The sequence below is a fragment of the Spodoptera frugiperda genome, chromosome 20 (assembly GCF_023101765.2).
Source record: "Spodoptera frugiperda isolate SF20-4 chromosome 20, AGI-APGP_CSIRO_Sfru_2.0, whole genome shotgun sequence".
Classification (NCBI taxonomy): Eukaryota; Metazoa; Arthropoda; class Insecta; order Lepidoptera; family Noctuidae; genus Spodoptera; species Spodoptera frugiperda.
In genome coordinates, this window is record NC_064231.1 from 8,348,667 (window position 1) to 8,362,421 (window position 13,755).

General features: G+C 34.1%; 1 protein-coding gene and 1 long non-coding RNA gene across 7 annotated transcripts in view; one reads left to right on the forward strand and one right to left on the reverse strand.

Moving 5' to 3' along the window:
* LOC118280701 (cAMP-specific 3',5'-cyclic phosphodiesterase) overlaps positions 1-13,755 on the forward strand; it is a 548,393-nt gene that overhangs the window by 186,478 nt on the left and 348,160 nt on the right. For 4 of the 6 annotated variants that reach the window (XM_050701301.1, XM_050701303.1, XM_035601105.2 and 1 more), the window contains exon 3: positions 148-589. The exons of the other annotated variants lie outside the window; for them this stretch is intronic. In XM_050701301.1, the coding sequence (XP_050557258.1) occupies positions 501-589 (89 nt within the window). In that variant the 5' untranslated portion in view covers positions 148-500. The remainder of the gene's footprint in view (positions 1-147; positions 590-13,755) is intronic. 6 annotated transcript variants of the gene reach the window in all.
* LOC126911937 (uncharacterized) overlaps positions 1-13,755 on the reverse strand; it is a 257,179-nt gene that overhangs the window by 167,304 nt on the left and 76,120 nt on the right. The gene's annotated exons all lie outside the window — the stretch shown is intronic.

Below are 13,755 nucleotides of genomic sequence, written 5' to 3' on the forward strand. Positions count from 1 at the left end.
AGACAACAGCCCAACCTTGTCAATTAATTTGACGTCGGAAGTCTTTCAGCAAATTTTCCTTGAGCGAAAGCAGGCTTCTGCCTGTACAGTTAATACGTTCGACTTTGCTCGCACTGTTTGTTTAGAGCCTTTATTACTTGTTTGCAGTCGCCCCAGAGCCTGTAATAAGCTCACCGCGTCCTATCGGTCAACAGTCTCCGCTACCGGGGATCGAAGAAGAGGACGATTCTGATTGGCCTCTCGAAGACGCCACTGACTTGACGATCACACCTTCCTACAAGAGTACGAGAAGTAGTACTGATACCGCTTACACCTCGTCGAGAAGTTCGGGGAAGAAGCGAAGTTTTGGCAGCCCTTCCTCTGTAAAGATATGTATATCGGCGGCGGCTAGGAAGTCCAATAAAGCACGTAAGCGTGGCTCCGGAGCAGCCAGCGCGTCGCCGTCGCCCGCGCAGGCCGGCGAGGACGCGGCGCCTGCGCCGCAACCAGCGCCCGCCAGGATGCAGGCCGAGCAAGGCAGCATCGGCGAGCTGCAGAAGTACCATGGCCGATACCTCAAGAGCCGACGTCATACCCTAGCTAATGTCCGGTGAGTTCTAATTAAACTAGTACCCAGTAAAGATCCACCTTCTACGATATTTATATCAAATCGCTATCGAAATTTCAACTGTATCGATGTTAAATAAAGTTGAAAATCTATTCTTTGATATATCGAGGTATCTTCGCATGCTATTACTGAACAATTACGATGAAATTTCTCGTAACTTACACTTCGTGCATACCTAAATACTCGTGACTTACGAAGTACTTTACGTAAGTAAATTGTTTATAAATATTTAAAGTAGTCAGTTAAGTTAATGATGCCGGATTGTTTATTAAACGTAAGCTCGTAAAATATACTTTATTGCCTCCGTAGAACATTAAAGCCATTAAACGTGATATTCAAGTAGGTACATAATAGTATTAATATACAAGTATTAGAGAATTGTAAAGTCCTAAGTGTTTATAACATTAATAACTTCATAGAGTTTGCTAGCTAAATAGTTAAAAAAATATGTTTGTAGTAGGTAAACGATTACTTCTCTTGAATTTGTTCTTTTTCAAAAATTTTCTTTTCAGCCAATGTTTTATTTAATCTATAGATAGTGAATATATCAATTGTTTTCTTTTTAATTACATTGTTTTTTTTCTATTTCATGTGGTGCAATCAGATTAAGGTATGTGACGTTTTACTCTTCGAATCTTAATCCATCTGTTTAAGTGAATAAATAAAAATAATATAATTTTTAATGTTTCATTCAAAGTTTAATTAATATGTTGAGTGATTTGTATTAAATAATATTTTTTACTTTTTTAAATTATATCCCTTTCTGCTCAGCATGTTGATCCTTATATATTTTATAAGTTAGGATATAATTCATCGTTACAGTTTTTCAGGTACCTTTTACCCTGTGCGTCATAAATATTTTTATAATTTGTTCATATACTGGTATGCTACGTAACCTCTTGCTGCTTTATATAAAACGTGTTCTTTTTTCATTATTCTACATTTTATCTAATACAATGTTATTTAACGATTTTTTCTTAAAATTGATATAAAATATTACCTAAACACCTACTGCATATTTTATCTTTCAACTCATATTTTTATATTAAAGTAAACGTTTTACTTTACATAACATTTTCCTATTTCAAATAACTCATGTATACACGTAAGAATCACCTTCATTAAGTATTGTGTATAGAGTCAACAAATAAAAGCATACAAAATATATTTACGTACTTGACGACTAGCTTTTTGTGCTCTTTTATGTAATACCCATTAATAAAAAATATATAAAGACGAACATCGGCACATTGATGCGTATAAATGTGACCATATATTTCATTCATACAATGTTCAAGACGATTTTTTACACATACGAGTTATTATAATAAATCATATTACAAAAACTGTCACTTCGGTGAGTAAACCTTTTATATTTCGTTTACGTTGCCATAGTTACCAGTCGAAACAAATTATCATCGGTTTACTTGTCCTAAGACCCAACGCATAAGTACCAGCGCATCTTTCGCATTCCGTTTTCATCTGTATGCCATAGTAGTTAGGTTTATTTTACATTGATTTATTCTCGGTATCTTCGCCGCATCTCCGTCGGTGTGCACTGGGCCTAAGTTACCACAAATGTCTTTAGTACTTAAGCCTCCTTTGGGACATCAATGAGTAAATAATACGTCGACATCCCGAGCCCTGTGCTCTAAATTAAACAATTATTCCGTCATTAAACAAAACAACGCTGATGGTAATGACGTACCTCACGTAACTCATTTCAAATTAATTATGAACCAACTTATAATTGCCTTGTGGATAATCAGTAGGGAAAATCTCACGAGATTCATTGTGCCTAAGATTGTGATGGTAAAAAGAAAACAATATCTATTTATCTAAGTACTCAAGTAGATAATAAGGCAAAAAAATATATAGCACAAGTATGGTAATTAGATTGTAGTAGACTAACTACTACTACTAGCTACTTTCATAACGCATGCTGCCTATGATTATAGGCTCCTGGCGTGGTTGAAACTGGTTGTGTAACATCATTAATCAGTTACATGGGTGAGATATATAACCTAAGTAAATTAGTATGTCTCATATGTGTAGTATCCAGCTGACGCTTGATTTAAAAAATCCACACTAGGATTTTGGACTTTGTAGGTTAGAATATAAGCACCATTTCTCAATAATTTCACTTGATGTCTCTGAGCCAGAACTTTAACTTAGCTATACAGCAAAGTATGTAGGAACCTAAACCTTAAAGTAGAGGGTCTTGCAGAACTCGTGTGTAACTAATGTAACATTAACACGTCACTTTCAGATGCTGTGCTAAGTCAGTCGTTTCGTTTGTTTGAAAATCATTATTACTGCAAACATTTGCTGGGTCAAAGTACTAGGTTGTTTAGTGTCTAACCACTCGGTTCTCGCCGTCACGATGTTGCAGTTTGTATGAAATAACTCGTGTTGTGTTCTTTCAACGTAAATATTAATAGAATAGTTTGTATGCAGCGTGCAGTGTTTTTGCTATATTTTTCTGAAGCAAATATTAGACAAAATAAGAGGTAATTAAGTTATTTTCCTTTAGTAATAGTTAGTTGGTCACATGCAATTCATTCCAATGTCTCTAAACAGCATAAAATTATCTCTGCAATAAAAAGATGTACATATTTTTAAATATTAACCTTCACCGATTATGGAATTCTCATGTCCCTTGGGGTTTTCCTTTAATAAAACTCGTTAAATATTTTTACTTTCAGCTGTGAGGTTTCACGAAAAAACTTATTTATTTGATATTTTCCTCGATATTGAGAAATTCTCGATATTAGGGTCCTGTTTATATTTATCAGTCTGTTGAAAATATTATGTACTCTATCTTTTTATTATAACTGTCGTAAGACATGCTATATTAATTATTATGTTATAGGCTTACTCACGTATCTGTTTGACGAGCAACTCGACTAGTTTCAAGCCATGCTAGAGGCTCATATTCATGAGCCGCATTCAGCGATACATGACGCGGCGGTTGTCATGCTGCTATTCCTCGTCAAACAGTTACGTGAGTAAACCGATAACATAATAATTAATTTATATATTTGATCTTTAATTTTTTATATTTTATTCATTCAAGAAGATTTCTGTTTATAAATAATGGTCATGTTTATAGTGGGTAATTTAATTCTTGAGCAAACTGTGGGTAAACGTATGACGCGCATAATAATTACCAGCACTATCTCCTAGTGAATACAGTGAAATATATAACACGTTTTATGAATCCTAAGATCATGAATTTTAAAACAACTTTTATTACATTTTCTTTATTATTTTAGTTGTAAAATTTATGTACACGTTCCATCGAGTTAGTTAAAAAGTATGAAAAATTCTCGTCTTGTCGTCGTCGGCGACGGTCGAGAGACAAAAGTTTCACATTTTTTACAACAATATTGTTCCAGCTTCAGAGCTTAACTTCTCCTTTTTGTAAAGTTTAAAAACGTTGTGAAATTATATGGAACCGAGATCATAAAATACGAACCATGAACTAAAGAAACTATTATAAAATAATGTGATAGGGTAACTCATATTCTTTTTCTTAATCTTCTGCACTGATAAAAAATCTTTCAATCTTATAATACATCTATATAATTATTAGACAATTTTCAATAGGTACTTGCAGGTTTAGCAAAATAAGTTTATCTTCATTTGTGTTCAACTTGCACATAATATTTAACTGCACATTTTTAAGCGTTATGCTGATATTGTGTTATGTTACTGAATACCCGAAACAAACAAGAACAAACCACACACGGTGACGCAAAATTTATTTCTTTATATACTGTCAAACAAACCCAAATTACCTGAAAATAGACGAAGTATTGAATTTGAAATTATATCCAAATATTAGCAGAAATCCTTTCAACCCTTTTCAAGTGTTTCAAACAGATTGCTTGGGTTTCTTGAAAGAAAAATACTACCTTTGTTTTCTTTACTCAGTCGAAGGCAAAAAATAGAAAAGTGCGATAGCAAAAATATTCATTACCAAACAAACTTTAGTGGTTGATGAATTTCAAGCGTTAAATATTAATTTTGTTACTGAATTCAATTTATTGGGCAACCCATGCGTAATTAACACGTGAAATGGAAACTGTGTGCATTATTGAACGGACGACCCAAATATAATATGTAGCAATGTAATATTATTTTAATACAATTATTTTGCATAATATCGTATTTAATAACAATAAACAGTGAATATTTCTGGAACAAAAATTGACAGCTACATTCATAAACAATTAAATTATCTCTTGATGTACAATGCGTTTAATTTTGCTATCTGTCTGTCTATCTAACTATTGAATTTTCCTTATCTTGTTTAAACAAATTCAATTAGTAATGCGATGATTCGATAAATGATGACAAGTTGTTATTGTATAGGTATTACAAAAATCATTTACGTCAATTGCCAAAATTGTAAACGAATTTGTAATTTCCTTGGCATTGCGGATGTGCAGATGATTACTTGCTATCAGCTTATTTATCAGACGATTCCATAAAAAATAGTACATAAAATATTTGTTCAGCAAAACAAACCAAAATTAAACCCGACAAAAATTCAATCATTCAACATTATTATTTATAAAATAATCTATGTTAACGCTAAACGAATTACCTATACCGAAAAAGTATCGAAATTTTATTAGTAAATTGAGTTTACCTCCGATTTTATTGGGACACAGGCCGGCTTGTGGCCGTCCCATTCTAATCCATTATACCATCAATTTCGTATTGGAAAACAACCGAAGACGGCAATGTTGGACAACACTTTGCTTTTAACTTCTATTTTATTAGTAGCCAACAGATCTATCAAAGTGCTTTTTTTCCCCAAGGGTTGGGCCCATGTGCGAACAAATGTCATGTTGGTATCGCTATGTAATCCTTGGGCTAAGTCTGACATTATACATATACGAGTATGTAATTTATCATTCCTATACTTTTCAACGGGCTTCTCATTGAATTACTGTTTTGTATTAACAATGTTTTCTGTGAAAATTATTTTGACGCCGTTATAATTTGCACGAAATTGACCTTATGGATTTCTAGGAACAGTCTTGTACTGTGAAATTGCTATGAACAGTAATATTAATTCAGATATCTAGTGAAACAACTTTGTTGTATTCCAATATCTACAGTTGGGTTTCGGAAGTAATAACTGACACGTGTATGAGATATCCAAGCTTACACGTCGAAATACTCACAAAGCGTGAATGCTAGATACCTACCGCAAATATCGATGCCAAAGTTAGATGTGTGTAAATAGTAAATATTTTGATAGTAAAGCTAACGAAGTATAATTGTAACACGCATCGTACGGATCGCACGCAACGGATTTTAGTTTGTCTTGTATAAAAACTCATATAACAGCGTCCACTGATCCGCACCGTACGGACCGCTCATCGACGTGCTGATGACGTTATACGGAATGCCGATGCAAAAATCGGTAACGGCAATCCGATTGCTGATACTCATGTTAGCAATCCGATCGCTGTCGATACATTGGATGCAGTCTGAAAAATGAATCCGTTTGATGCGATCCGATCGATGCGGGTCTGTGGACGCTCACCTTAAAGCGCCATAATATAATACTGATTTCAAAAAAGACAAAAGAATATCATCTCCGTCATCATCACAATCATGCTGCAAATGTCTCACCACGAGGTAAAAGCGTCTTCAAGGAAATGAACATTAATCACCACGCTAGTTCAAGGTGGACTGTTCAATTTCAAACTTATAATATAAAATTGTAAGTCCATTTTTCATCGGCATGCTTACCTTCATCGTATATCAGAGGAACCTATGTATGTTTTAAATCTAAATCTGCTCTCTTTCTTGTTTTATTTTTCAAACAACGCTTACTCCACAGATTCACATAGAAGGTTTAAATTTAAATTACACATTCACGGGAAAATTTCAACATAAAAATGTTTTGCAATTGCAGGTACGATAATAATCGGATTTTGGCACAACCGCCAAGTCCACAGGCAAATAACGCTACCTTCGTGTCAGTGAATAATAAATTTTATACTTAAATACAACGTATTTAAAACATATTTTACTAGTATTAATTATCACATGCACCGGTAACAATGGAGATGTTGAGAAAACTACTTTTGACATTTTGAAAACGTATTTAATGCTAGCCGTAACATATCCTATAATTTAATAGTGTGTATCACTATAATTTGTGCCATAAGATCTAATCTATTCACTAGAAACAAAATTACAAGAAAACTGAACGAAAAGAAATGCGAGGACACACTGCAGCGTAAATGAAATGAATTCCTGCAATTTTCCGCTTACATGGTAACCATTTTTCTCCTGTCTTCTCTTAACCTAATGAAATAGAATACACTCTGAAAAGAAGTGTATTAGCAGGTGGTCCTGTCAATCCGTCCCCGCTCATATATGCTTCAATGATTGATCGAGTCCACAGGTGATTGATTCACTATGTCACTCGATACGCGAACGTATGCCCCCATTTTATTCGAATACAATATCGAATACGCATCCGGTACCTCACTTCATATTATATTATCTGGTAAACGTAATTTTTGAACGCAAATATGCGTAGATTTTTTTTTTCGTCATGTTAAGGGTTAGATCAATCTTTGGTAGCAAATATGAGAGATGATAATTATGATACACAATGATTGATATTCGTATGTAAGTGACGTGCATATTGTCACGTCCTGTAAGGATGGGGGGAGATAATGGAATGCCAAATGCTTCGATCCTGGCATACCTCTTTCGCTTCATTCGTAGTCATCAATCTTCACAAGTAATATTAGGAAAAACCTGCTAAAACTGTTTCATTATCACAAAGACTGTATTTTTGCGTCGTTTGAAATGCTGCTGCTGTTGAATTCACTTAATTAATTCATAATTTTAATTTTACTCTTCACATTTGAGATTAGTGTTGTATAGTTTTATCTATGAAAGTAGACCACGTCAATCATACGTATCGATAAAAGACAAATTGAAGTCAAGCTTCTAAAATCAACATAGTAAGAGACATTACAAGAATAAACTCAAAAATAATTTTCTAATTCAATTTCATCTAGAACACATGGTATAATAAACTTCTTCGGAACATCTTCCCACATTATCATTAAGCCAGTCCAGAAAACGGAGACCAAAGCTATGTGGATTTCACACATTAAAACAGAACGCAAATTGAAAGTTATGACATATTTTATTTGCACTTTAATGGCTTTAGAAAATAAACAAGTCGCCAGTGGCTGTCTTTAAACAATTTAGAAATTGATAAATGTGTTTACAAGACTGAAGTCCCATTGGCTAAATAAATATTTGTAGAGTAAAATCTAGCTTGAAATGCATCAGTCTAGACAGATTTGTTATTACGAGGATAAATTTAAAAATCTACGAACATAATAATATTTTGATAGACTAAAAATAAAATATGAAAGTAAGGTGTCACATGTGGGACACCCGATTGGAACGAAGTTCCTTTCGTTTTGAAATAAGTATTATAGGAGGTATAATTAAATAAATTAATAATATTTAGGAGTTAAATGATAAATGAAATAAGTGAACGAATGCTAATAAAATTATAATCAAGGTTTTTTTTTAAGTTATGATTATAAACATTTTATTTTATTTTTAATTATTATAAGTATCAACTTAATTATACATTTAATCATTTATTCTCAGTACCAATATAATCGGATCACATTTCTTGCCTCTCTAAAAAGCAAGTAAATATGGCCGTCATAATTACTTTTCGAATTATAAAATTTTAGAACGTGAAGAATTTTCGTGACGCTCCCTCGGTCCCCTTACCCAGTGTACCGCGCGATAAGGAACTTCGTTCGAATAAACACAGAGGTCTCGTTTAAACTCCAGACATAATTAAAAAAGTGGGAGAACCCCAAATTCAACACTGTACCGGTTACAACTAGACCAAAGGAGAATTGATGTAACTAAACTCATTCGTGACTGACGTATAGCTATCAAAACCATTGTATCTCAATGACAATATTATATCAGTACAGCGAGACTAAACCATGCTCCCTGTAGAGGTGAGCGGATAGCTACATTTTAAACCGTTCGTTTTTGTTTTCGAGGTCGTTTTAATCGACTGCATATTTCAACTTCGTTTTTGTAGCGATGAAACTCAATTTGGGGATCGCTCCTCCCGGTGCTCGATAAATTGCTTGTAACCGTTTGATTTTTAAGCGAATTTCGCTTGACGGATCGGCGACGGCTAGATTGGTAATAGTCGCAAATTGATTGCATCGAAACTTAAGTTCAGCGTTAAAAACTGAGAATTTAAAAAAAAGTAAACTTCAACGCGAGTTATGTTGTGTATGATGTTATTTTATTCTTGTGGTTCCTACACGATTTCAACAGAAAATTCAAAACTTATGTAGAAGATTTACTTCAAAGGAAAAAGCCAAACATCGTCAGTCGACTGTCGTTATGTTCAACCGGCGAGCTATGAAAGCGACATGAAAGACTTCCTTAATACCGGCACACCGCCGCAGGTTTCCGCTGCAGGCTGCTGCTCAAAGCGGCTTGCATGCTATATGAATGACCGGAGACATCCTACCCGCACCCTTATCCTCCTCGCAGTCCTCGGAGACCCGTTTGCGGTCGCTGTCACAGAAAATTACTCGGAAAAGTCTCGTGTTGCATCTGACATGCGACGTCCCAAACTTCCTCCTATTCTGATTCTCGAATATATTTTACGTAATATCGGTTTCACTTACACTCCATGTTAACAAATATGTTTATAAGGAAAACAACTCTTCTTGAGAATAGGGTGAAGTTTCCGCGAAAAGAAGGTTCTATAAAAATAACAGAGCACTTTCATTTGTGAATGATAGTTCATTAGGTGTCGGAGGCGTGACTAATGATGTCACCCCCATACACTCCGCTAGGAAATTGCTACTCAGAAGGTTTCATTTCGAAAAGTGCTTATTAAAATTCATGTTAAATGCTGCCAGTGCCCTCTGTTTAATATTAAAAGAAAAGATTTTTCTCCTCATTATACTGGCCGTGTAGTGTCCCAGCTAATAACTTAATGGAGTCTGCTATAAAAAGAACGGTCGCGGTCGGAAACAAAACAAATGTACGTGCCTATTTTTTAATATTTCATGAAGCGAACGATGCTTTTTCTAGCGGTCTTTTGTTCTTTTTCTCGAAGTCACTCGCTTTTTAATGAAACGCACGTCGTGAGCGCGGGAACGGATGCGGCAGCATTTCAAAGGGTTTGTGGGGAACTGCATAATATGTAGGTATCGGAGTACTCTTAGCGTATCGAGTGGATGAATCTCCACATTTCCTCGACGGGCTCAGTTAGCTTCCAGAGCGCCAGCGAACACGAGATACACATCTACATAATAAGTATATACATATGTATGTATCTCACAAGCGTATACAAAACATCACTGAGTTGCCACAACGGACTACCGCTGCTACTGAAATAAAAATAGACTATTTTGCAGTTTTAAATATAAACTGTATTTGTAGTTAAAATTAGCGTGGCCAGTCGTGTATGTTGAATTGTATACTGTCAAAATAAAACATGAAGTCGATGACAAACGTTTGCTATATTAAATGTGTTCGGACAATTTGGATCTCGGCATCAATCGTAGCGTGTAATTTGTGTCGGTTAAATAACATTGTGAATGTAGAGAGGGCTCGGTAACAGTCGCAATTATCCGACTCGTGGATTGCTATCAATACGATCTATAATGGAACAGAGTGATGCGAACTGTATTTACGAAATGTCAACATAAATCTTGTTTTAACGAGTATCTAGAATTAAAAGTAGAAATGGCACAAGGTGTTAAAAGCAGGCGGTCGAAACTAGTTCAGTTTTGTTGAAATGTTTAACTGTTGTATGATCCTTTTCAATGATTGAAATGTTGTAAAAATGCCATTTCTAAAAAGTTTGCCCGTAAATGTTGTTTTATAAATAAATTCGAATCGAATCACGTGCAAAAACGTAACTATATTTTTGATATATCAAAAATGAATATTTTTGTTATACGGTCATTGGAACAGCATCATAATATACGATTTTAGAACGTATGTAACTATAATATGAACGTATAGTTGTGTACCTACGACTAGACTCCGCTTCCCGAAGCGATGCCGATGTGGGGCAAGAATATGATTTCATATTTAGTTTAGCCGCAACGGAGCTCAAGATATGAGACTTCTCGCCTGTCAACGCTACAATCGAGTGTATAATGTATCTGTTATTTAATAAACATGCAAAGTACCACGTAATTATTTCATGTTTGTTCATCATAATGTACCTAAGTATAAATACTTTCCAAGCAAATGAGAAATATGTAAATTACCGTGTGTAAATGAGGGAAACTTGAACGTTCCTTGTGTTTTTCTGTCAGAACATTTGTTAATTTATACGAACAACGATGACAAAAACATGAGAATGAAAATTCAATGAATAAGCTTGCCTTCATTATTTTAGATTCTTTAATGAAGCTTAACGAATATCTTGTCTGAATTAATTTAATTATTTATTAAAATTAGGACGTAGGGCCCTGACACCGCCTTTGCGTTTTTACTACGGTATTCGAAAAATGTTCACTGATTTTACAAAATCTGTAGTTCAATTTAATAAAGTAAGTAAAAGTTATCTGAAATATCTATATTCCTAAATTAATTAGTGATGCCTTCAGGAATATTGATAACAGTTTAAGTAATTTAACAAATAAATGACGAAGAATAATTATATTAGTTACACTACAATATCACACTTAAACATTCATTGGTTTTCTGATCTAAAGCTTAACGATTTCTTAAAAGATTGTTCTTTTGAATGACTACAAAACAATTTTTGTCCTTCAGATAACAATTTTCATCGAACTATTAATCAAAAATCAACGACAAAGGTGTACGTTATTTTCTATATTATTAAGGAGTTGTCTATTATATTACTTCTATATAAAATTATCTATATTGTATAGACGCTTGAATTAACAAGAGAAGGTGATTCAACAAAATTGTAGTTAGCGTTTTGTATAGACGGAGAGACAGTGAAGATGAAAATTATTTAAAATGTCTAAACAAGACTAAATTTTAATAGAGTCCACGCGGATAATACATTATTAACAAACAGCCGTAAAACAAACATGGGCACAATTATTTTTGTGTATATAGAAACTGGTACTAAATAAACGACCTAAATTTTACATTAACCATACAGGTAGTTTCCATGTTCCCTATTCTTCGAACACCTACATAATATCATGTCGTCAGTAAAATAATTCCAAACGCCCATTAATCTGTCATGACTGGCTAAAATTATAATCCCCTGTCAGTCAACTTATTTGGGGATACTTGTTTGCATCCCTTCCCCATTCTACATTTTAAAGGTTATTACAATGAAGTTTTGTTTCTAAGCCATTGTTTATTACCTTCAAATGAATTAGGACTCTAATGAAGTGGCTATTGAATACAAAATTGCAATTTCGAGAGTGAAATTCAATTTAAATAGGTTTGATATTGGCTGGATTTTGAATAAACTAACCGAAAGAATCGATATGCAATATTGTAATCAAACTAATGCTTTGGAGCCATCGACGTAATGTATAGAAGAAAATTGTATTGCATAAAAATCTATAATTTTAATATCTACGAGAGGGTTACTTTTTAGTATTTTGAAAGCATATTACGTGCACGGAGTATCTCAATATTTTGTTTTGTATAAATGTCTTCTCTATTAATAAGTTATTCAGAAATTAAAAGACTTTTCCTTTATATCTTTTTGATTATCACCACTATTCTATTTATGTTTACTCTGAACATAGCTTTTTCCACGTCTAAAGCTTCATTTAGCAATATACATTTTGGGCTACTCCTAGCACTGCTAACAAAACCACGTCTAAAAGAAACAACATGTACTGTACAACATGCAATTCAAAACAATTGAAAACCAAAGCAAAAAATCCTTCAAGCACAACGTCATTTATTTTGCAAATATGAAACCGAACGTTCATAAACTTCGCTTCGTTCCCTAGTTGAAAAACTTTCTGTATAAAAACGAAGTTGTACTGTAGTTTGAAAACAAATTACCTACGTACCGTACCTACTTCGGAGGATACAAAAGGATCTTATATCCCGAAGGTTCAGCTATCTACTGTTTGTGTGTATTTAATTGACTGTCACATACCTTTTTCCTATCAACTGAAGTAGGATCTTCCTCAATGAAACGATCCCGAGTTTTGGACGTTTATTGGATCTTGCCTGGTAAGGTTTTCTTTGTTAGATTATTCCTAAATCTCATTTGGAATATTTTTGCTTGTAAGATAGGTATATTGGTAGTTTCTATTTATGTTAAATATTATATTGAGATAATTTGTATTAATTTAATATGAATATAACATTGTTCTCCGCTGTACTAAACTTCTATTGTACTGATCACTCAATAATTCTATTATTGAGTAGAAAACAACATTCGAATTTGTGATGAAATTTGTATCAAAAGTTACAAGAAGAGTCTCATCACCTCACTGAAGTTTTTCCTTCTCCCAATAAATATTGTAAGACATCCACCAAATTGTACTACGAAAAGCAACAAACCGTCCGTCACGTGGTAACATGATCAAATGTGATTGATTACTTTCCGAGTCAGCATTCAACTAGCGGACACTAGACGAAAGCATTATTCATCACGATCCAGATTACGGCTGTTCAGAATTGAAAGCGCGTGAAACTGTTCGGGGGACATTCAATTATATTCTTATAACATTCAACCGAGTTCGGCCCCCTCGCGTGAATTATGTGATCGTAGGTCTGTACCAAATTCCCATTACCATGTCGAGATAGCTAAAATACAATTTATGACTTGGATATCCTTGATGGATCGCTGGCGAAACCCAATTTAAAGTTGACATTTCTTGCCTACGCAAACGTGAATATTGAGGAAAACACAATGCGACGGTCAAGGAAATATGTTTGAAAAGATCGAAGTATCCGCTACTGGATCCAAGTTATTTGTGAGTTTCCAAAGTATAATGTTCGAAGTAATTACTTGGAGGCGGACGTGAGATGAATGTCTTGCCGCGCTGCAGGTGTTCAAAGGTAATCGAATTATAATAAAACACGGTAAAATAGGGAGACTGGTACGTGTCATGTTTATTAAGGAGAATGTG